Source organism: Polistes dominula, unplaced genomic scaffold (assembly GCF_049000335.1).
Source record: "Polistes dominula isolate Pdom_NZ unplaced genomic scaffold, Pdom_raw_medaka contig_373, whole genome shotgun sequence".
NCBI classification, from domain to species: domain Eukaryota; kingdom Metazoa; phylum Arthropoda; class Insecta; order Hymenoptera; family Vespidae; genus Polistes; species Polistes dominula.
This window is the reverse complement of record NW_028300899.1, coordinates 85,325-110,775: the sequence shown is the minus strand read 5'-3', so window position 1 is coordinate 110,775 and position 25,451 is coordinate 85,325. Positions and strand designations below refer to the sequence as shown.

The 25,451-nt window shown below is 40.8% G+C and overlaps 1 protein-coding gene across 4 annotated transcripts in view; it reads left to right on the top strand.

Moving 5' to 3' along the window:
• Positions 1-25,451, top strand: part of LOC107071655 (agrin) — a 141,154-nt gene that overhangs the window by 75,436 nt on the left and 40,267 nt on the right. For all 4 annotated transcript variants that reach the window (XM_089178450.1, XM_089178453.1, XM_089178449.1 and 1 more), the window contains one exon: positions 11,465-11,674. In XM_089178450.1, the coding sequence (XP_089034576.1) occupies positions 11,465-11,674 (210 nt within the window). The remainder of the gene's footprint in view (positions 1-11,464; positions 11,675-25,451) is intronic.

Below are 25,451 nucleotides of genomic sequence, written 5' to 3'. Positions count from 1 at the left end.
AACCGTCAAAGAAAAAAGAAAAATATGCTTTTGGTTCTCAATAGTGATGGATAGTAGATGGATTCTTAATAGTCGTCTGGTGACACCGCCATCGACGTCGAACGTGTCCCAGCTCTCTGGATGAAGCTCCATTCTCCTATCGAAAATAAAAGAATTCAGCGTTGAAGGTCGTGACAGTAATGTCAAGAAGCGAAATCGAAAAAGGTGTGAATTTTAATTGTTGCTTTTTGTACACCCAGATGCAGTAAGTTCATATCTACTTATCGATCGAAGAAACGACGACTAGAAACCGTCGGTCGAACCATAGTAGTCGTCGGTCACCTAAGATCCTGACAATAGGTTTTTACTCTTCTTTTTCAATACGTCTCTATCGTCTCTCTTCTCAATGCTTGACGGATGCCCGACCATTTTACACTTTTTCCTTCTTTTCTAAGAATCCGTGCACGGATCAGCTTGATCCTCTCTCGCGTCGCAATCCATTTCTCCTTCTCTTTCTACTTTCATCTCTTCTTCTTCTTCTTCTTCTTCTTCTTCTTCTTCTTCTTCTTCTTCTTCTCCTTTTTAGAGAAGATCGAACTCTTACATTTTTCACAAACTACTTTCCTCCTACTTTATTAATATCCTTATGCGACTTTCTTTCTCATCTTTCGCACTGATGGAATGGATGAGGAAAGGAATAAAAGGAATAAAAAATGCAACTTGATTATGATTTAATGAAAATACTTTGCTTAGTGTGCGCGATCGATCGTAGGATGCGTGTCCGGTTCATCGAGCGCATTATTCGGCCGTGCTCGTTCAGGATGATACTCTGTGTGTGTGTGTGTGGGTGTGTGTGTGGGTGTGTGGTAATCGTACTCGAGCAAGATAGCTATATAGATATTTAATTGGTTGCATTTAAGCGCGCTTAGCAATTATAATCCGATGCGTTAGAGATTAACGAGCTACTTTCGGATAATAGAGAATGGCGGCGAGTAGACGACGATCGCCGCCGAGGACGGGACGAGTTTCTACCCAGATTACTTGGCTAAATTTCCAATTTTCCGCCGTTGCGACGGTGACGACCAATCTCCGACGCCACATACTTGGCTGTAATCGAATCGAGATTTCATAAAGTCTCCCCGAGGCAAGAGGTTAATTGCCAATTGATACGAAATGACTTGAGGACAGATAATTTTTCGAATGCTAAAGTTGTTCCTACCTACCGCAAGCTGCACCTCTTTTTCCCTTAGACAAACGAATATTTGCGTCACTGTAATACAAATCAAAAGGAGAACCATCATTTATTCAATCCGATTTACGAGATGATACTTTTTCTCTCCTTGTTGAGATCGGTCAAGGAAAAAATAACGAGATCGTGTTACTCGCGAATGCATTTAATCGATCACCCGCTTTCATTTTATTCAATTCGTTCTTTGATTTATTATTCTCGTTGACCCGATTGAAGACAACACGAGAAAGATCAAATCGTTCGATACGCTCGTTATATCGTCCCTTATTTATACCAACGCCGGGTCTCGCGATAACAAGTCCAAATCGATATCATTCGAGCGCGTTCTTAGCTTTTCAAATAAAGAACGAGGACAAAATAAAGCGTTGAATTAATTATCGAACGATCAAAAGACAATATCATTTGTTGCTAAGATGTTGATGTTGCTAAGATTACTTTGTCTAATTAGGAAACACACAATATGATAAAGAAAATAAAAGTGATTTTTTTCGATTATTTGAGAAAGTCGGGGAAATGACAGATCGTTATCACTCGTCGAGTGAAACAAGCTCGAAGTAATCGAAATTTGCGAGCAGGTGCGAGCTACGTCTAACTACGTAACGGACTAGTCGAGTCCAATTCGAGAAAAGAACTTGGCAAAATTGGAAAAATCTGACAGATAAAAAAGCGCCCACGCCACGCATACCCACCCAATGCATACACCTATCTGTCTTTATTTCTACGAACAAATCCAGATAGGTGAATAATTTTCCTCCATTCCGAACCAACAATGAAAGTCGTCACCGATCATCACAGCATTTCTAAATCGTCTTCGTCCTAAGCACGCGATACCGATACCGTTATTCAATAATTTCGCGTATAATAGTGGACAAGAGATAAAAGTAGCATTTATAGAAACGTGAGAACGAACGAATCGATAACTCGGACGACAGTGTTCGAATATAAATTTCATCCGAAAAAGACAAAATAAAGCACCCCGACAACTAGCAATAATTCACTGATTTTGGAACAACGAAACGTAGCTCGCGGTATTCGTTGAAGCAACTTTGCACTTGAATAACTTTGCGAAAACTTTTCTTCTTCTCATCCATAATGGTCATCGAAATCCATCGGAGTCATTCGAACGAATTTTAAGTACCTTATAATTCCATGGACTTTTTTACTTTCCTACTTTTCCACGACTGAAAATAATTCTTTTCCTTAGAACACGATCTTATTATAACCCAAAGTTCGATTTTAATCTTTGGACGAAAATGGCACGTTCTTAGCAAATTATTCGATCCAAGTAAAGAGCAGGGTAACGACGTTAGATGGTGACGTAGGTGTAAAGATTATCACTCGGTATAGCAAAGAATAGAGATGGCAAGATTCGTGATCACGGAGAAAGTTTTCAAGCGATAGCAAAAAAGTAAGAGAAAGATATTTGAAGCATTACTTTTGTTTCCAGCCCTCTCGCAAACACAAGTTTCTTTTGCTTTCTCTCCATTCGAAGAATTATCAAAGTGCTGAGCTTTTATATTATGCATTAAATGCCCTCGGCGGTGACGGCAACGGCAACGGCAATGGCGCGGTGGCGTTAACGAAATTCATCCTCCCCCAAAAGCTTGACATTTTATCCCGCGAATAAAAAAAGCAATATTAATTTCTCTGTTTGAGATGTGGGCGGAGCTCCTCCTATAGTCGGAATATTTTGTCAAATGTCGGTTCGCCGATTTGTCAGAATCGCGTACGCTCAATTTGTACATTTTATTTCCGTCGATTCGATGTTCCCGGTTAAAATAAAGCATCGAGCTATAATATATATAGGTATATCGAATCAGGAAGGTTGGATGGGCCTTCTAGCGAATCGATAACAGTTCACGTCGTTCCCATGCATCGGCGGTCTTTCGAAAAAGGCATCGATAATAAAAATAACGTAAATCGGCCAAGTCGTCGAACTTGCTCTACCTGATTTACGATCGGTTTGCTGGAGAGAACGCAGTTTTCATTTGACCGTGATTCCAAAAATCTATCGCTTATATGCTTCGCTATTATTGCCAAATCATAAATCTCTCGGTTGACGCTTTATAAGTTCGATAACCAGCTCATACATCCATTGCATCCTCAGTACGAGTAATGCAACAATCTTCTTATCACTAGAGACTACGACTAAACTATTGCTAGGAGCAAAATGCTTCGACGATTTCGGATTAGTCGCGTATAATATAGCTTTCGCTTATCAACAGAGCAATTCTACTTGTATTTGAATCGTTTCACGTAATCTGTTGCATAATTGTAAAAGTCCATCCTTTGGATCGATGTACTCATACATACGTAGAAAGTAACCACGCTATTTATGAACGTCGAAAGTTGCCTAGACCCCACCGAACGCGGTGATCTAAATCAGTAAAGTTCCTTTTCCCCGTGGAAATCTTCGTTGGTTTGTACGCTTTGTCGATCTACTTCTTCGTCCCTTTCCTACTCTGTTTGTTTCTTCTGATCATGCGCATGACGCGAGACAACGACGACGACGACGACGACGACGACGACGACGACGACGACAACTCCGTCATAGAATCTCCAATATAAAGGAGATATTGACAAGGATTGCGATTAAAAGGAAGACAAAATGGAAATAGAAATTGCGTATTTAATGGGCAATCATATTTTCCGAATGATTGAACTTTGACGAGAGGTAAAGCAAGCATTAACCGAATTGCAAGCTTTTTGTCCGCGACCACTAGCCGACAGGATAGACACATAATGGATACTTAACCGGTCTGTGTTACGCACAGAGTTCGACCCTCATCGCTCAATTTTCGCCATATTTCGCTCGAGGATGCATCGGATCATCCCCCGCGTCTCGTTTGCTCAGTCGTTGCGCGATCAATGAGGTCAGCGCGGATGCAAAGGGTGCTCGTTCAATCGAACCTCCAATGAAACCTCCAATGAAATTGGCGATGCAGATGCATACCAGTACATCATCAACTGCATCCGGGACAACGGATTATTAGCACGAATAACCTACGTATTTTTCGCCACTTTTCTAATTTTCCCTTCCCTTCCCTTCCCTTCCATTCTTGCTTTCGACCCATTCCTATGTAAATGGGCTAAGAGGGAGTACCCACGTTCCAACCATTATTACGTATAAAGTGGAATGCCTTAAGACGAAACTCGGACGTGAGGTACAGCCTCAACGACACTTCCAAATAGTTAAGACACCGAAAAATTCATCGGGATGCGCACGAGCTTGATTAAGTCGTTGTTTAAGTCGCCTCACGCAACTCTAGATATATTATTCAACTTCTTTATCCTTTTATAAACTTACCCCATGAAAAATTATTCCTACCGAATTATACAAAATCTTCTGTCCAACGGGGCGTTCTTCGGGGAATGTCGCTGGTTCGCAAATTTCCTATAGAAAATCCTGTAATTCTGCTTGCTGATCTTATATTAATTCCAAGACATTAGCACTATTTCAAAACTACAGCGACAACGTTACGTCTTACCTCTTTGTCATTCAAAATAATAATGAGATGTTTATGTTTGAGTACATTCCCGTTTCCCGTTCGCGAATGTTTTTCTATGTTTTTCTATTTTAACCGAATTTTCTCTTTGTATTCACCGAGAGATATAAACTACTATTACTTTGTTTACCGACGTATGTTTTTCATTTTATTGATTCTTCGATTCGAAATAATTATCAAATGTATTGTTGAATTTTGAATAAGCCTAACTACGAAACACAAAATGTCCAGTTAAATTTGATATTCTATTAATCCCTATTATTGTGTGTGTGTGTGTGTGTGTGTGAGTGTGTGTGTGCTAGTAAAGCGTTTTTTAAATCAATTAAATTAATGATATTGGTATAGTTTTTGTGTGACAAATCTTGGCCGTTTCGCTTCCCTGAAAAGCTTTCACTTTTGGTCGGTACCCTTCCAGAAGAAGTTTCACTTGAAAAAGTAGTAGGAACGACGAGCCTTCTTCCAGTTATGCTTGCCATCCTTGCGGAATCCCGCCAGAGGCATGTACGAATTACAAGTTAGACTTCGTTAAATTTTCACGGAATGTCAGTCGCAGACTCGGTGCTGCGAGCTCAGCTAGACACAGGATGGAGGGAGAGAGCACATTGGAAAAGGGGTGGACGAACAAACTCTATCCGTAACACGAGTTGGGTATATAAGGTTCTCCTGAAAAATAGATGGGATTCAAAAGAGGTCACGATCTACCATCGGACTCCGTGGGGTCTCCTTTCCCTCGACAGGAAACATCTACGTACGACGTTCTTCGGAGAACATCTGGGCTCTCCTATATCGATTCGTCCTTTTTCATTTTCTAATTCCGATTGATGTTAATCGCAATTAATCGCATCAAAATAGTTTATAAATAAGTAAATACAACAGAGAAGAAATCGACAAATAATTCGATTCGATCCTTTTCCGTCTGAATTATTTCATTTATGTTTCGTATAACTCATTTGACTAAGTAATTATTTGTTTGCTCGATGTTCATTTCTCGAAAATGTGTGTCATAAGTTAATCGTGATAATCGTTTTCCATGGTGCTGTTTGTGACGCGCGTGGCCGAGGCAATAAAAGCGGAGATATAAATAGGAACAAATAGGAACAAATGGACGCACAAAAAAGAAAAGATAAACTCGTTTTTCCTCGGACACATAATAGATCGGCGCATAATAGAGTACCTACTTTGCCTAAAATTTGGAAATGATTTTAGGATGGGATTGCATAAAATAAGCTGCTTAATTACCTCGACAAATTAAGTGAAAACAAGCTGATTAGTCGACAACTCTTATGTCGATAACTCTTCCATTTTCTTTTTTTCTTTTTTCTTTTTTCTTTTTTCTTTTTTTGAATACAATGGCAAATGAAATCCTCGAGCAAGTTTCGATGTCGGGATTAACGCGTCATTATTACTCCAAGCTCCGTTAACGGCAACGCGTCGATTATCGCCTAGTGGGATGTCCAATTGAATATTCCATAGCAACATAATTACGGTGTATCCTATTGGTTGTCAACCAGGGGTAACCAGGTAATCACCGAACGCGCGTATCTAAGCAAACCAAGCATATCGCGTTCAGGCTGTCTCCTTCGACTTATACTTTCATTTATTTTAAGGCTTCTAACCAATGTTTGTCTTCATTCTTCAATGATTATTCTGGCTTCCTTTCATTGGCTTCTCTTTCCTTGTCATTAACAAAATAGGACTTCTCTGGTATCAGAATACATTATATTTTCTCATGATTTTTCAAATAATAACCTATTTGAAAGATAAAAAGTCGGGCGCGACAATGAATCGCGTAAGAGGTAAGGTATAACTAACATTTAGCCTTTAACATTTAGCGATATCGGCGATAAACGTAGCATGGCCGATCGACCTGAATTGACCTACTGTAACCACCCACTCCGCCGTGCCGATTGACCCGATGACCGAACAAGACACCGATTGGAAAACTCTATCTTTTTGTCGTAACTATGCAACGTGCAAAAATACGCGTTAGTCGATAAATTGGATCCGTCGATGGTGTGTTGGGAAAGGACTAAACTATCGACTCTAGCTAATGTGTGTTTGTTCGATCGCGAAGTGTCATGTTTCTCCGAGGAATGCAACGTGATCTTGGCGAGCGAATTGGTAATTAGCCGCGTTGCCAAGTTCCCATAACGATCCGTAGATACACGGGAATGAGTTGGTGTCGCATCGGTAACGTGTCAGGTGGAAATGCTGGATAACGGCAGCCGGGTCAAACGCGTAGATGCAACGCGCGCGCATCTACGTAGATTAGCGTTTGCTAGTCAAACGTCGAGTATTCCAGTCAAGACACCTATTGTGTGTCACCCCGTATACATACCGAGTGTCTCGCGAGACGCCTATTTGCATAACGATACGCAAACACCAAACGAACAAAGTCTCCTTAAGTTCTCCTAAAGGAAAAATGGCAGGAAGGAAAAAAGAACATATGGTTCGATATTATGTCCAAATGTTCAGCTTATTATAATAAATATTTTTCTAGTTATACGCAATGTATAGATAATATACGCTTGTATAGATTGTATGTATATGCATTTAGAGAATATCGAGAGAACGTCGCGCTCGCGCAAAGATGTCTATCGATTTCCAAGGAGTTACTCCGACCTACGCGCTTTCCAAATGTCGTCGCGAACATCGACGATAATTAGTTAGCTGGCAAAATTATCGAATCACTTTTCTTCGATTTTTCGGACTTTAAGTTGGACAATAATTTATCATTTCCAGACATAAAGGTAATATTAAACATTTAGAGGATTTCATGGAAAGTAAGTGGGTTGCATCGTTCAATCTCCTTAGAAATTGTTCATTCTCGCTATCAACGAGTTTCAAGAGACTTTATCGATTAGTTGTCCATCCTTTATTTTCCATTTATCTCGTTGAATGAAGAGATTTTCTTTTCTCCGTGGATCTTCGTCGAGTAGATATACGTCATAAAGCTAAAAGATTCGTACTTAAAGACGCGACGATGTGCCGACACTAAAGCAAACTTCCAGTAGGTAGTACCAGTAGGTAAGAAAAAACGTACGGTACGGTTTTACGATGCCGTAGAATAAAATGAAATAAACGAGGCTGTTTCGTCTTGAGTTCTTTCGTCGAGATTTATTCCCGGCCGAACTAAAGAGTATGACTTTAAAGAGTTCACTCCTCAAACCCCTCGTACGTTTTACTCCTCAATGAAAAGCGTTCTGAAAAAGTTCTCCATTATATGATCGTTGCTCACGCGTAATTACCCCGGGCCGTAGTCAAAGGACCGCTCGATTATCGCGAAAGGCAGTGAAAAGGATTGCAGTCACGAAGACAAGGATATCTTAGCTGCTGGCCCCCCGGGATAATTTCATAAGCACGAGCCCCGTCGTCTCGAGGAGTTTTTAAAAATGATTAAAGTTGGAGCAGCGTTACGTTCTTCTTCTCCTAACTTTTTTTTTTTCTAACCGCACCCACCCCACTTTCTCTTCTCACCTTTTATCTTATTCATTTTTACGAGACACAATATTTCGTCGATTATTGTTGAATTTATTAACCGGCGTCTTCTATCGGTGTCGTATTTTTTCAGAGTAGACCAAAACATTAGAGCTAATAAAAAAGGTAATGCAATAACTCGCATTCGTATGTTTTTCGAGCAAACGAAAAACCTTTTTCTTCCTTACATCGGAGTAACAATTTGGCAATCTCGTTACGACGAATACTCAAGTCCATAAAAAGTTGACACGAGCTTTTAAGCTTTTTACAAAAAATACCATTATATGAAATGCCAGTTGGAAGTTGAAAAGAAAGTTGAAAAAGATCGAGTAAAAGGAAGAAGAGGAAAAGGAAAAGGAAGAGGAAAAGGAAGAGGAAAAGGAAAATGAAAAGGAAAAGAAAAAGGATTAGAAAGAAAAAGAAAGCAAAAGTATAGGTAGGTAGTATTTCCAATTTAACCGCGTCGCTCCATCCGCAAGTTCGGTATTCAGTACGCATCGCGGTTAACAGCGTTTCCTGGAACTCTAGTTAATTGAGTTTTATTCTCAGCTTTCTTAACTCGGCGTTCAGCACAGGCGTTCAGCACAGGCGTTCACCACCGACTATACCATCCATCCATCCCGTTCCTCTATGTTAGTATTATCAACAACGTGCTCCGCGTAGATCTTTCTTTGAATGCTGTCTTTTCATTGTCGAATTTTCTAACGCACCTAAACGATCGCCCATACCGACCATACCTACTTACATACTTACGTTGGTTCGACATACTGGCGCAGCTGGCAACTAACGCCAATAAATTGCCACGAAATCGAATTATGCGCTAACTTCTTACTTTCTAGCGGAACCCCGAATATATATATATATATATTATTGGCAAACCTAGTGCCAATTGTCGTTCCTTCCTATTACCAAATCCTTTACTATCCCCTATCGATTTGTTCATTCAATTTCACTTCTATTAAAAACATATTATCTACTTTTTTTCTTCAAAAATATTCAACGATAATACAAATTTAAAAGTAATACTATATATGATAAACCTGGTGGTGATGGTGGATATGATGGTGATCCCTGTCAGATCTTCTAGAAATCGAATAAAATAATTAGAGACGATCGAAGGATTGCTCATTTTTCTTTTCTTACCAAAATGTCATTTCTCGTAGCGAAGAACTACTACTACTACGACTAACTACTTTTTCGAATCAACGAGCAAGACGGATTATGATCGATGAGAGAATTATGAGGAAACCGGAAGTCGAACTCCACAACTGTAATCTCTTATCGGATCTTTCATTTCTACTTTGTATCAATTATTCTCTTCCGCAGTGTTCTTAAATAATTAATCTCATTTGAATGGTCTATTTGAAGTAATATCAAATTTAAAATTATCGAGCAATTCATTATTCTCATATCTTGCTGGAAGTTTTGGTTGAAATAGATTGCACTAAGATTCGATATTTCGAATAAAAATCTATTAAGATAGAATTGAAGAAAATAATGAAAAATAATGGCACGTAAAGTGGAAAGATAGGAGAGTAAATTAGGCCACCGTCTAATATATCTATATAGCTATAAGCATTAGGATCGTTGGATGAAGAACGACTTCATCTTCCTCCTTTCTTGTGTTTTACAATGTGCGAACTCGAAGAAAAAGTCGAAGGAAAAAGTAATAGCCTCGTAATGCTCCTTCTCCCCCGTATCCCCCCTCCTATCGTGTTTACGACATATGCTGACGTAAGCAAGCATCATAAAACGTAGTCTGCTCGCCCGTGTAATTTCATTTCCTTCTCCGGCTCGGAATTGATGCTTCTATCGCGTCCGTTAGTTTTATTTCATAAAAAATGATGATACATTGTCAGCCCTGACAACGCGAAACGTGAGGGAGAGGGAGAGGGAGAGGGAGAGGGAGAGGGAACTTTTTAATAACTCCCAGTCCTTGCTCAATTTGCTAATTTAATTATAATTAAAAGCACCCGTTTCATACTCTGCTGAATATTTATGCAATGTCTTTGAATGACTCCATATATATCCATATATAGGTGTACATATATGCTCGACCATCACCCTACGCTTAGCCATCACATTTCGCTTGCTACACGGCCGACCGTATTGAACGTATCGGACACTCGACATCAAAGAGTTTGCTGTTAAAAAATGTATTGCCTGGACTCGCTTTTATTTGATATTGATTAACTCCGTTGGCGGATGAAAATAATGATTTGCGATGCATGTTTGCGGTTCCGCCTTGACATTTTGCTCCTCCACTTTTCGAGCATTAACATTCATAGGAAATAATTAATATATGCATTAATAATAGTAAATAAGATTTTGTAAGGATTTAGCATTGATCGCAATTAAAATAATAGCGTTCGGAATGAAACGGAAGTTGTGGAGGCGACGCGGGAGCGGGGTAAAGCTCGGGGGCTGGAAAGATCGATAAACGCGCAGAAATCTAAACAACAAGAGAGTAGGTAGAGCGGGTTAACGCGAACGAACTATAGGATAGGATCGAATCGTCGGAGCGTTGACCCTCCCAACTCTACCCGACTATAAGCTGCAGGTTACTACTTAACGTAGTCCTATTTACCGTAACACGCAGTAAAGCGCCCTATCCCTTCCTAATAGTATAAACTACAAGGCGACTATGAGAAAAACACTAACATAACGAACACTAACATAACGCGATAACGAAGCAACGTGCTCGTCAAAAATATAATTGACCGACCACCTATCCTGATGCACACACACACACACACACACACACACACACACTTTTTTCTTATCATAGAAATAAGAAAAGAGAAATCGAAAAAGGGGAAAAAGTGCTAGCGTCCTTCCGAACGATCTCCTCTTTTCTTCGAAGCGAGAAAAGAAAAGACCGATTGACCTCCGAGCTTGGCATGAACTGGACGACGATTTTTTTCACCGCTCGGGGATCAACTCGTCTACTATATTAATGATGGTAGAGCATGGATTATCCGACGAGGTTTCTCAAAGCGAAGCTTCTCTCTTTATTCGCGTAGCAACTTTCTTGGAAAATTGATTGTGCTCCCTCCCATTCATTCTCTCTGTTGCTAGAAGGAAAAAAATGTTTGAAGGTTGAGAGTTTGAACGGTTGCATTCAATATAATCGCGGACGGATTATAATTAATCCGTTGAAGTTACTTGAAAAAATGTTTCATTCCGATGGCGTCCGATGTTGGGAAACGATCGAATGACCTACTACAGATATCCTTTCTTTTGCTTTTTCCAGAACCCTGCGAGAAGACTTACTGCGCTTGGGGCGCGACGTGCGTCGTATCCGAGAACGGGAAAGCTTTGTGCCAGTGTCCAACGAATTGTCCGTCAAATTCTGCACCGGTTTGCGGCTCCGACGACGTGACGTATACGAATCAATGTCATCTGAGACAAGCAAGTTGCCAGAGGAGGAAGAATACTAGGATAAAACACGAGGGTGCCTGCGGTGAGTAACGCGTACAACTTTTTCTTTTCTTCTCTCTTGCGGGATTATTCCGCTTTGGAAAAAGTTTTCTAAGCCCGGGGCTAAGGAAATCCGATGTAAAAATATGGGAGCGATATCGATATTATGTCCGATCAAATTCTTTTCTTTTCTTTTCTTTTCTTTTCTTTTCTTTTCTTTTCGAAGCTCGAATCGGCTTACGATCGCGGCTTGTTTTCCAATATGTCGCCGTCGCGTTGCATAAAAAAAAAAAAAGAAAAAGTAGAAGAAAAAGAAGAAGAAAAAGACAAGTAAAGAAATTCGACGACAAATTCGTTGCTAAGACACGAATCCCCACGAATCCGCGCGAATCGCTCACGAATTTTTCATTAAACAAATAGACCTCGGTAGGACCCGGGAATAGAGTTATTAATTTGATTGGAAGTACGATGCGCGATCCAATGATATCTCCCCTGTCGGAAATTCAATTTTGAATCCGTCGCATAAGATTGCGCGTAGAGTCGCTCTGCTTCCGTGGAACTTTTATAACCAGCAGACATCGGGGGGAAGTAAAAGTTTCCTTCTGTAATAAAGTTTGCAATCTCATCTAACGTCGCAAACGTCTCTGTGACACATCGCTTGATAGCAGAGACGACCACCAACGGAACGCAACCTTAATATTTCATTTTTATCCTAAAAACGGAATTGTCAACGGTCGGCCGACCAATGACAATAGACAGACTATGTTCACCATCGACGATCATCATTTTTTACTCTCTTTTCCTCCAGCGAATCTTGCAACCATGAATTAACCAACATCCCGATATTCGATTTGCCATAACTTCAGCTTCTCTTCGAAACGTTCTTTTATTCAAAACGAAACGACCGACCAGTGTCCATCCGCCGTACATTGCAACATACACACACACACACACACACACACACACACACACACACACACAGATCCCCGATCTTTCTTTGAATAATCCAAAAGGAAGACATTTTCGAATCACATTCGAATATTTTCCAATGAAATTAGTAAATGATTATAATAGTAATGCCTTGGAATCGCGCGACGCGTCCTTTCGGTGTCAGCAATGTTGGTTGCATCAGGGTTGCATTTTCTTAGGGTGAGAACGAAACGTTTGTTCTCTCGAAGCATATTTTCCCTCTTTTACTTCTCCTTCGGGGCTGAGACAAAAGGGGCATCCATTGTTTCCGTCTCGTCGGCTCGTTGCAAAATGAAATGTCATAGTAGGTCCGCATGTACCTTCGCGAATTATGTTCCTTTACACGCGTATGGATCATTTCAATCGCGCCTACCTATCACAAAAGAATACTTTTTCAATAGCAAGAATGCAAGATGAACAAAGACGGCTAGCGCAAGGTCACCAAAGTTATCGCGTTCTTGTTTTCTAATTGGGTCACGTGTTTCTCTCTCTCTCTCTCTCTCTCTCTCTCTCTCTCTCTCTCCCCTGGCTCCTATCTCTAGGAAGCAAGGTCCTGAAAGCTTTCCTGTCTCGAAAGTGCGAATGTCGTGCTTCGGGCACAATGAAGGTGCGATCTAAAGAGAGAAAGAAATATCTCGAGCTTTCGTTGGACCAAAGTTACGTGTATACTCGCAACGCGTCGACGCATACGCATACTAAAGAACGATGTATATACGAACACCACTCCAAAGATGCACGCGATGCATCTCTATCTCGGCGAGGTCGCTGATTGTCATTTGCCTTCGTGTACATAGAGGCAGCAGCTTTGTTTACCACACAATAGACAATCTACGAAGCGAGCGAGAGAAATGAAGAAGGTAAAAAATGACAAGGAAACGTCCCCTAGCGGCGTTTTCAACGTTGCCCAAAGTACGCGTAGCCGATACTACTACGTGCTTCCTAATCCGTCTCTAGCCATCCTCCTTTACCGCTATTTCACTCTCGATATACGTGAAACATTTCTCATTTATCTCGACTCTGCATCGTATAAAACATTCGCCGGCTCCCTCGAGATAACTCGTTCTCTTTACCTCTCGTACCGCCAAATGAGCAAAATTCTTTAATCTTTAGGCGCAAGGATAACGATATTTGTATATTTTACAAATTCTCTGTTTAGAAAGTTATTTAACTAGAGATCAAATAGAAATCCAATGCGTGGACGCGCGTAAAATCTCGTCTTTCTTCGTACATTTGAAATTAGAGCACCGCTACTATACCGCTACTACACCGCTACTACAAGCCATACCGTACTACAATTTCCCAAAGGTACGCACTCCGTTATTGATTGCAGGCTATAGTAATAAGGAGACGAAAGAATGTAGTTCAAGAGAGAGATAGCATTTTCTTTCGCAAAAGGCTCTCACGTTTAAATAACAAATAGACTTTATAAAGTGGAAAGAGAAATGAATAAATGGATAGATCCAATTGGTAAAGTCAAGATTGCATCGAAAATATTAGCATCGATGAAAAGGCAATTAATCCATCGAACTTGACGTCGTTAATCCTCGGGAAAAAAAAAAAAACAAGAAAGAAAAAAACACGAAGAAGACGAGGATCAATTAAGTTAACAGGAGGCAATCTCGGTCGTACGCTTCATTACATCTTTGAGGATATAAGAGGGCAAGTAAGCGGGGTGGGTAGGTAGCAGGTACCTAACAGGTACGTAGGTGGTACTCGGCCAAGCGCGGCCGAGTTTTATCTAACTTTTTCTTGGTGATAAATCGTCGGTATAAATGTCGTCTGGACTGCTAACCCGTTATACCTTCCTACCTCTTCTCTTTTCTTCCTTTCTTCCATCAAACTTGGACGACGTACAACAATTCTTTTCCCTTTACCAACCGTAAAAATAATATTTCCTACGATTGTAAGATATTTATATCGGCTGCAAGCTGAAGACAACTAAGGCTAAGGATCGATGCGAAATTACAGGCTTTCAGCTACGATATCAAGATTCTGTCATGGGTCCAGCCGCGATGGGAAATAAATACAGTATCTATCTTATTTTTTTATTTTCAATAGGAATCAAGATAGTCTATCTTACTTTTCGCAAAACTCTTGTACCCTTTCTCTCTCTCTCTCTCTCTCTCTCTCTCTCTCTCGCGAATTCATTCGGGAACAAAAAGGAAGTAATAAATCCGCTTGAAAGTTCCTTCTATGATTCGCTGTGCGAGTCGTCTTGGCTTCGTAGACGTGACGCACCTTCGACTGTTTGCTTTCCGTCAGTCAAAGTAGCATCTAATGTTCCTGTCCGTGACACCTAGTCTGCGAGACCTACTTTACTTCCCTCTCGCCATCTCTTTCAGTCTCACGAAAGGTTCCGGCCCGATTCTTCGCATACATCTTCATTCCGCGAAATGGCGGAGCTCTTTCTCTATCTTCATCTTCCATTCGTCTTTTCTCGAGAGACGCGTTCTCTTTAGGTCTTCTCGGAGTTTTACCGCTTCCTTCTCTTTCTCTTTCTTATAGGAAATATCTACGGAAGACATAAATTCGACTTAAAATCCTACGGGAGTCGTGTGATTTAGGCGAACTCGATGAAAGATAAACGTACGAAATGCCCTCGCAAAAGTGCCGTCCTATCATAAGGAATGCGAAAGAGAAAAGAGGTCTACTGTATTTAGTCAAATCTCATCAAAAAAAATTTTGTAAAAAAGCTTGTTTTTTTCTGACCATCCGAGTTAAATTTGGTACGCGAAGGGAATGTAATGTAATGTACGGTAGACTCGAACGTGTCACATTATTTTTCCCCTTTTTTCATCGTTGACAGCTCGAAATACGAAATAACGGAGACAGGACAAATTTTACGAAAGAAAAATAAATGTAAGATGTAGGTGGCCTCTCTTTCTTTTCCTTGTTCCTTTTCTCCAGGTTTTCTCCAAGTCTTAGTAGTCGGCTCGTTCTCCCTAATCCAAGGCGGCTCTCAATTTAGCTTCCTCAATTTGGAGCCATCTTTTCCGCTGATGCCTCGGGCTCTCTTCAATTATTATAACCGCCGAGATAGGAGGTATTTTCAGGGTGTTTTGAAGATAACTGATGGGACAGCAGCGTCTCGTGCACGGTAACGGTCGTCTTTTGCCCCCTTCCGACCCTCTGTCATTTCTTCTCGCGCTTCGTGCATTCTCCTAGTCGTCGCGTCTGCTCTGAAAACAACGCGTTGTTGGCCTTCTCGTGAAATTTCATACCAAGACTCATCCTGTCACGACGTCCCTCCACCTACGTCATTTATGCACCTTCACGATTTATAACGACATGTATAAGGCAAAACAATTGACTACAGGCGATTACTCGATTACTACAGCATACCATTTTTATGGATTTTTTAAAAGAAGAAATAAATTACATTTGTCGATATCGCTGCGATTTCAAGAAGGACAAAAAAAAAAAAAAAAAAAAAAATGAAGAAAAAGGAAATAACGGCGCGTTGCGTGGTTCAGGTGCTATCGCGTTTCTTCGTCGTTGATGAATACGAGATTTGTCCGCATCCAGAATGCTCGCTCGTAAGAAGATGAAAATTTACATTACGTGGCCACCTAGAGAGTCAGCCGTACGAGCGTCGCCAAGCAGATCCAACCAAGTAGAATCGTAGACCGTCGTCGAGTCGGATGGTAGAAAAGTAGATAGACGAAGAGATCCCTGTCTTCTTGCTTTTCAAGAAAGTAACGTGTAGAAACTACAGGACTATAGCAGTCCGCCAGTGTAGTAGCCAGACCCCAAGTATGAATGTCACGTGGCGGAAACACGACAAGCATTTCGTTCACTCGACGGCGTCACGCAATTTCATATCCGCTCCACAAATGCACTCTTTTTCCCTTTATTTCTCTCTAACCCTCCCAGCCTCCCCGTTACTACTACTCTCTTCTACTTCCTCTTTTTACTTCTTTTTCTTTTCCCATTTCCGTGTCGCTTTTCTTTCTCCTTCCGTTGTATCTCTGCATTTGTAGTTTCACGAATAATAGATAGTAAAGAAGTAATGTAAACAAATAACGAAGGAGTCGCTTAAATCAACGACTTGTACAATATAATAATGTGCTTTAGCCAAAATTCAAAGATACCCTCCTGAGATACATGAAATATCGTTGTTCAAGATTCGAGGAAACATGCGCGAAAATTGCACGCAAACATATATCCCGTACATCGTATTAAACTGTAATCATGGAAAATTTGCATTCGAATTAGCGAATATTTAAGAGACACGCCCAAAGACAATATAGCAGTATAGCCGTAATTAGCAGGAACCGCTATAGAGTCCTGTTTTTGCTTTAGCTTCCTTTAAGAGAAACTTTGCATCGAGGATACGCGTTCGAATAAATCCTTGCGCATCGAAACAGATTTCACCTTTTCTCTCGAAAGATAACACAAACGTAGCAAAATGGTGGACTAGCGAGTAATGCCATACTAACGAATACATAAATTACGCGCTCTGGAAATTTCAACGAGTTCAGTTGAAACCGTCTTAATCCATTCACCAGAAGGAAGTTTCAATAAGAAGGCATGAGTTATGAGTTGCCATAAAGACTTCTATATTTTCCCTTTTCCTACGTTTCGCTTCCAACCTTTCTCAGTTTTCCCTTGTTTTTCTTTCGCTCTCGCACACGCACCGCACTTCTCTTTTTCCTTCTTCTTTCCAAGATGTTAATCTTAAAGAATGGCGTAGAAAGATTTTTTTTACGATTGTTTGATCTCCTTTACTTTTGCTACGCCCGCAAAGTACCATAAGAAATAACTAGAATATTTAATCGAAAAAACGTATTGCGAAAGCGATTCTAAAGCGTGTGTGTATTCAATCACAACAAAATCTTCTTCAAAATTTTTACGAATTTGAATAATATACATAACCCGACGAATTCAATTGCAGTTCGATGACAATAACGACGTTTGAAAATTAACTTGGAGAGTAAGTACAAAGGGGTGCGAGAACGACAATGCGTGTTTTCGTTACGCTCGTATCCAACCCCCAGAACTGTGATTCTAGCTTAATGGATTTTTTGCTAGTCGCCGGTGGAGTCATTAATCGTCGGCGTATGACTTTAAGGCGAGCGAAAGGTAAGAAAAAGCCCTTTGATTCGAGCCGCTTGGTCGTGCGATAACGCTGTCACTTAACTTGACCCCTCGATCTTTTAACTCTGTGCACTTGTGACGAGTGATTAATCGAACGCGATGGAAACTCTTCTCTTCGATTATTTTTATCTTAACAAACATTCGTGAACGTCGACGAGAACGGTTAAAAGTAAATACCACCTACCTATCGAGAAAATCGAAAGAATAGAACAAAAATGTTCGTCGGCAAAAGGAGTATTGAGAATGACAGGTATTAGAGCATTTATCATTGACTGAAACATTAGGATAGGGGAGAGTGGTACACTTATTAACGTGCACCTCTATGCATGGCCTCATGCCAACTAGTTACCGAACCGAGCCGAAGTCCAGACGCGTACTCGAAGCCGGAACCCGGCTATGCATACTTAGTGCCTTACTTCTGTCCCTTGCTTCTGTCTCTTGCTTCTGTCCAACCAACTCGATTCTACCCGAAAGAAAGATGCTCAAGTAGAAAGGAGAGTACACAAACAATGACTAACTTATTTCCGAAGGAATGTGTGTGTTTTCTTCTATATTATTATTATTATAGTATTCCTATGGATGTGTGTGGACAATTCTTTACGTAGCGTGCATCATTGATGGAACCAAGGGGGGTTCTCGTTTTATAGTCTACGAGTTCTGTGTTTCCGTAATTTCCGGTAAACGCGGTTTTCATATCAATGAGAAACCATTCCCAAGTACCGAGGTATTATATTTTTGCAACATGTAAAAGTATTTTGGAGACAAGTTAAAGAAATTTGAAACAGGCAATAAGGACTGGATTTCAAACGAATCCATAGAATTCTTTGCTCGAGAAAATCGAATTGTGATTGTAATGCTAACGCAAAGATTTCATTTTTTCCCTCGATAATCTCTCGCTGGTACTGTCCACATTTTCTTTATTTTTTTCAATTTTCGAGATATGTATATTCACACAGAGATGTTTGCACGTTAGTTTCACGCGAATCAATCGGTTCACCTGTTAAAGCACACAAACGGATAGATATTTATAAAGAGAGGGAGAGAGAGACTAGAAAAGAGAGATCGAAGAGCACGCAGACCAAGAGCAGCATAGCAAGCAATCTTTCCGCAGTGGAACGTGACCCGAATCCAAGCGAAAACATAATCTTTCTTTTGATACCTAAATCGTTACGTTCCACCTATGTTCATTTGTTAAATTTAAAGGATAGATATACCTCTTTGAGATTTAAAAAATGCGTTTAAAATAAGACTACTCTTGAATTGACTTTAATTATACCGAAAACAGGATGACAACGTATTGCATCATTGAGATAGTTGGAGAAGAGAGAGAAAATGAAGAAGAATGAACGAAAAGAGATACTTTGGGGAAAAAATCTTGATCCTCGCTCTATTTTCATCCGTTTCTCTGTTCCTTTGGTCCTTTTTTCCCTTCCAGGCTGTTCTTGCATCCCAAGCTCTCTCGCGAAACTTTCGACACGACCGCCAAAGAGAAAGTCGACGAGAGACTCGGTAAAATGCCGCCTCCACCTCCACCTCCACGTCCACCTCCGCCTCCGCCTCAGCCTCCGAGATCCTTTTGCGAAAAACTTTGACCGAGCATAAAATAACGCTTGAGCAAGGGAGAGAGAAAAAGGACTCGACGAGGGGAGACGCCTTATCTCTCTTGCGACCTGGATACTTGTTTCATTTTTTTTTCTCCTAGCTATCCACTCTGTCACGCTAACGCACCATTTTAACTCCACCGGGAACTAATTACAAGAGAGAAAGTTTTCCCAACTTTTACCGAAAGGGGATGATATTCGACGAAAGCTTTCGATATTTCGTCGACTTCTCTTTTTTTTTTTATTCCATAATCAAAAATAACAATATCTTTTTACTTGATGGTAAAAACATTGAGCGACAGTTTGCTCTAAAAAGAAATGGGATGAAAGAAACGACTTCTGTGGGAAGAAAAAAGCGAGACTCTTCTATCCAGAAGAAACCGTCTCATCTGGCATTCATTTATTTGCCGACTAACTGGCCGGCCTCCGTAACCCGAGGGCAGACGCGAACGCGAACGCGAACGCGAACAGAGAAAAGAGAGGAAAAGGAGAGAGAAGAGAGGAGAAAGGCTAGATGAGAGCAGCCTAGCAGTAGACCTAAAATTAGAACGGTGAAGAAATCGACGCACGTTTTTGGAACAAGCTGGCAAGTAGTAGTGGACTTTCTGCAGTCAGACGTGCCGTCGTATAAGTGGCTCTGCAGTGCCGGAAGCTGGGTCAAGTCACGCGGCGGAGGGTTGTCGACAACGGCAACGACGACGACGACGATGACCCCGGCAAAAGTCGACTTGGTTCTTAAATTGTTTCTTTCTTTATGTTTAAAGAGCAACTGAAACGATTTTGTTTTTATGGATATCGATTAACGCGTGCGATAAGAGCGTTAGATGTAACATCGGCTACGTTGTCTGCAGCTGTCGCCACGCTGCTACCACACTCCCTGTTGGCACCTCGTGTTTTTGACACGTCGCGGCGACGCCTATTTGACCGATACTCCAATATGATAATACTCGATCCATACCGTAGAGATATTCGTTTCGTCCTTCCTTCGCTAGAAATTAGTTGCATCGTTATTGATGGTACACACGTGTTTCGAAAGATCTACACCTGTTGCTCGTTATTCGACGATTACAAATACCTACATGAATCGATTAGATTGTCTACGAAGAAAGATCATATATTATAATATATTATCTACGCTTTCATTAGTAAGATTTTCCCTTAAGCAAAGATTTTTCGCATGGTCGTTAAAAAAGCTTAGGTACTAGGACTACGAGGAGGATCTAATGAGCTCTAAAGTTGGTACAGCAAAGGAAACTTTTCAAGTCCCTAATACGTTTTACATTTCAAACCATAAAACTCGTTGTTCGTTTTGGAACTTTGGAACTCATCGAAATTCATGAATAGCATATAATACGCGCGATTAGAGTTTTTCGACGTGTATAGGAATACTCAAAGTTTTCCAACTTGGCAAATTTAAAAAGGAAAAAAGGGGCTTTTGATAAAAACGAGGCTTTTTGGCGAACTGACGTAATAACAGTATCCGAATAAATGCTCGACGCGCTACAACCTTTCCTTGCAAATGTGGAGAATAATTTTCTACCGATATCCGAAAGTAAATCGTGATACTAAAGCTAGTCCCCGTCCTGTTTACGATGCTTGAAAAGAAAATAAGCGCTGGAATTGTTCGGTTGAACCAGTCCTTGATTCGACCATATTTACAAATCTTTTTAACTGAATTTGATATGGAATGTAGAACGTAACAACGTAACAACGTGCTCGTTGGCAGCTCGAAAAGAGACAAAATCTTTACGTGAACACGCCTTGGCGTATTTCAAGGCGACTATCGACTATATATATATATATATATATATATATATATATATATATATATATATATATATATATATACATATATAGAATGTACGTATAGTGGTAGCTTGACGATGCACCGACTCTTTCCACTTGCGATTTTTCCTCGCTTGCTTTTCATATCTCCCAACTTCATCTTATTATACGAACGTGCGTATTCGTAGCGCGATGCATATTACCGACGTGCCGTATTCTCTAGCAGCGTTTTTACCTTTCCTACCAAAAGCGTGAAATAAGACACGGTTTGCAAAACTCCTAAACGGGATTACGAAAGAAAGGTAAAGTCTTTTTTTCCGCTTGGATTTTCTCACTGCGAAAAAAGCAAAAAAGAAAGCAAAAAAAGGAAAAATAGACGGTAGCTTCCTCTTCGCGCCGGCTTCGTAATTTAAGGGCGTACCTTGTAATTTGCTTAATGCCCGAGACGCTCGAATAAATCAATGTTTTCGCCTTGGTGAAGCACGCGTCTACGCACGCACGCACGCACGCACGCACGCACGCACGCACATAGGAACGACAATTTCACAGCGGCAAATAGCAGTTGAACATGCCAATTCAAAACTCACGTTCTTGGAAAATCGGATTCGCGTAGTAGACTAGGGTCGGGGGAGGACACCCTTTGAAAAGAGGATTCTCTCGTGGAAAGTGTCGTTCTTCCTTTTCGTGGACACGCTGCGTCGTCTCGGTCGTCGTAGCTGACCGAACATCCGTATTAGAGGGAGGAAGGGAGGAAGGAAAGAAGGAAGGAAGGAAGGAAGGAAGGAAGGAAGGAAGAAGGAAGGAAGGCTGATCACGTAGACCGGATTCTGCAACGCCCCGAATCGAACTGAATTAAACCAATCTCGGAACGGAGGGATTTAAATAATTGAAATAAACTTGGAGTCCGCCGAGTCGGCACATCTCTCAGCTACGACTCTCTCCTTCCTACCCCTAAATAGCATCCCACTTTGAACGATTACTCCTAACCGTTCCCCCCGTCTTTTACAAGCCCGCGATTCAACTCCCTACGTCCAATGAAATTCTTCGCTATTCCTTTTGCCTTCCTCCGTAAGACTCCAAACTTTGTATTCGATTTGAAATTCGGATCGAAGGCTAACCCTTACTCGGAACGAGAATCATTGTCGTTTAGACGCTTTTACGTGGCTTTATATTAATCGTGACTCGCACGCAAGATAATGTACTTTTAAAAGCCATCCCTCCGATCCATTATTCATGTATTTTACATCTCATTTTGGAATTTTTCTAAGAGTCAGCAAGATGAGCATGCCTTCTCTCTCCTCTCATTGTCAGGAAAAAATATCTCGGTAACTCTCCTAAAAACTAATTTCACATCGACGAAACTTTGGAAAAAAGATTATTTTTCCTCTCTAACACACAATACGATTTTATTTCTCGATCGGCTCTTTTTCTTTCTTCCATTTCTCATATTTTTTTGTTCGAGAAAGGTATTCCCCGTACGATCATTACGCTATCGGACTTATGACCCGTTTACTCTCCATAAAGGTGAAAAGGAAAATGGCGTGTCTACGAGACCGAGAGAACAAGAAATTTGTCCGTTTTTCCTCTCATCGGTTCGTTCTCTCATGAATCTTGGAACGATAAGCGTGAGAGAAGATACAAGATCTTTGGAAAAAAGAATATTAGGTTGGAACTAGCGCGTTCGTATGATCATCATCGAGAGGGGTGGACACGAGCGAGCTTTGAGCTTAAATCACAGGCGAGGATTAAAGTTGAAAGAAAGAGGCTGCATTTTTCACGAATTTCTCACGAATTTCTCACAAATTTTGCACGAATTTTTAAGAGTAATCCTCGAGCGTCGTCGCATCAGGACACGAGAAGGCGCTTTGCTTTTTACTCGGACGTCGACTTTCTTTCTTCTCTCTATCTTTGTTCCTCCGATCTGATTGCGAACTAGAAAAAGAAAGAAAGAAAGCTTCTTCGTCACTCGGCGTTATCGCGAACTCGTTAAAATCCCTCGGAGAACCGTAAGGATTTCCAGCTTGCATTCGTCCAAAGATTCATTTCTCACTTTTCAAGTAGGTACGCTAGGTAGGTACGCTCTTTCTATCTAGCTTCCTTCGTTCCCTCGGGGGAAAGTTATAAGCCACGGGATTATAATGACGAGTCGATAAGGGAAGACAGGAGAAAAAGGGAGCTCCCAAGAAATCGCTATTAACTCGAAAGCTTCCTGCTCGATCGCTCTCTCTCTCTCTCTCTCTCTCTCTCTCTCTCTACTACCCATAGTAAACCCACCTCATCGACCATTGCTTGGATTACGAATAGGATTGCCATCGATCGTCATCGTTTTTTCCTAATGTTGTTTGCGTTTAGCTGGCACAAGCAAGTATAGAAATAGAAAATAAAAAAGATGACGACGGCGATAGAACAATCGAAAGAGAAAAAAAGGTGCGAATAGGTGCGTGGCATACGGCAAAATATTGCTACACCATTGCTCGATACGATTTGTGTTATCCGCTTAATTAATAATTCACCTACCTTCTCGCGTTGGTATAAATTATATGACTATGATGTTCGAATGGTGCAATAAATATCAGAGGAAATTAATCCGCGCGCGAGCTTTGGATCGATGAAATTTAGCGATTACGAGATCAATCCAACATTGATCAGTGCACTTTCCAAGGAAATTTAGAAAAAGTATTATCGAATGAAACGAGTGTATTTTGTAAAAGAAATCGATACGCATTACACAGGTATAATAAAATAGGTGTGTAGAGCTTTCTCGATGTTATCTCTCGAGAGAGTCATTTTAGCAAGTATTACGACGGCGAATATCGACGAACGAATTCGAGCTTTATCGGGGATATCGTCTGGGGCCTCTATCCTACAAATCCAAGTGGAACTTTTCGAACGTTCAAACGCTCGCGTCCAACGAAAACTTTCAACTCGAAGCATCGAACTCGATTATTACTTCGGCAAAGTCGCTCGCGCGACCGAACGAGCTTAGAAGCAACCGAGCACAGGCTGCTCTTAGGATTAACGAGAACATGCTCGCTTATGGAAAATCGCTGTCGCCTTTTCGCATTTTCCTTCCTTCCTTCTCTATTTCGTCTATTTCGTCTATTTCGTCGTGTTTGTCGGTGGCCTCGGTCTTGTCGCAGAACACGAAGCTGCGCGCCATGTGCAAGTGCTTCCCAAACTAAACTTCCTTGTGGAAAACAAGAAAATTGTAAGAAGCTTCTCGGTTTTTTTTCTTCTCCTTTTCCTATTTTTTTTTTTTTCCTAAATCTAATCTCAAATACACTCTCAAGGTAAGGTAAGGTTCTTAGGATTCTGCGAGTCGATACCAAATGATTATTTTATGAGAGTCGAAAGGATGAAGAATTACGACTGGAGGAAAAAAACGAATCGATCTTCTGGACAACGCATTTTCATCTTTGAATTTTACATCTCTCTCTCTCTCTCTCTCCCTTTCTTGCGGAAATGTATAAGACGAAAGAGGAATAATGATTCCGCGAGAATACTAAATCAGTGAAGAGTCGGTGGAGCACGCGCCCACACGATATTTCACGATATTTTTTATCGCGACAACGTTCTGCCCGTTAATCTGCACGACAGGAATACGAACCTTTTTCTTTCCCTCTCTCTTGTCCTCTCTCTTTTCGCACTATTTATAAACGTTATCCGATCTACTCGCGAATACGAAAAGAGAGGGGGTAGGTATTTTACATGATGTACCTTAACTCGGCGGTAAATCGCGAAACGACGAGTACTCTCGTAAACTAGAAATATATTTCAAGCAAAAAGTTGGCGATCACGAGCTCTCCAGTGCCGATTTTTCTCCGGGGACGAAGGTCCTCCTTGACCCTCGAGAAGGCAAACATAGACAAGCGGAGAAAAGGCCAAGCGCACGATGTACCTGTCGTAAAAGCAAAAATAAAAATCTCCCATCTGAAATATCATGGGACTCGTTCTTCGTGAATTTCACCCAATGGTCTACCGCTATTCCTATCAAACCCAAAACCAGACTGACCCGTTTAAACTTTAACCGCAAAATTTGGAATTAGTCGCTTCTCCGAACGACCAATGTGGCACAGCTCGACGATTATTCTTCTATCTCGCGCATCACTTTGTCAAAATAAATCAAAAGAAGATGTACAATGACTACGAAAGCATTAATGAAAAAAGAAAAGTAATGAATACTTACTTGATCACCGATTATTCCCCTACAATGAATACTTGATAAATGACCGAGATCCAATTGAAATACCAGGAAAAATGAGAAAAATGAAATTCCAAAACACGCGCATAAAATTTCACGAAGAAATTACGATTAAGACTGAAGTTTCCTAATGAGTTTGACCGATAGATGCTGCCACCTGTCGGTGA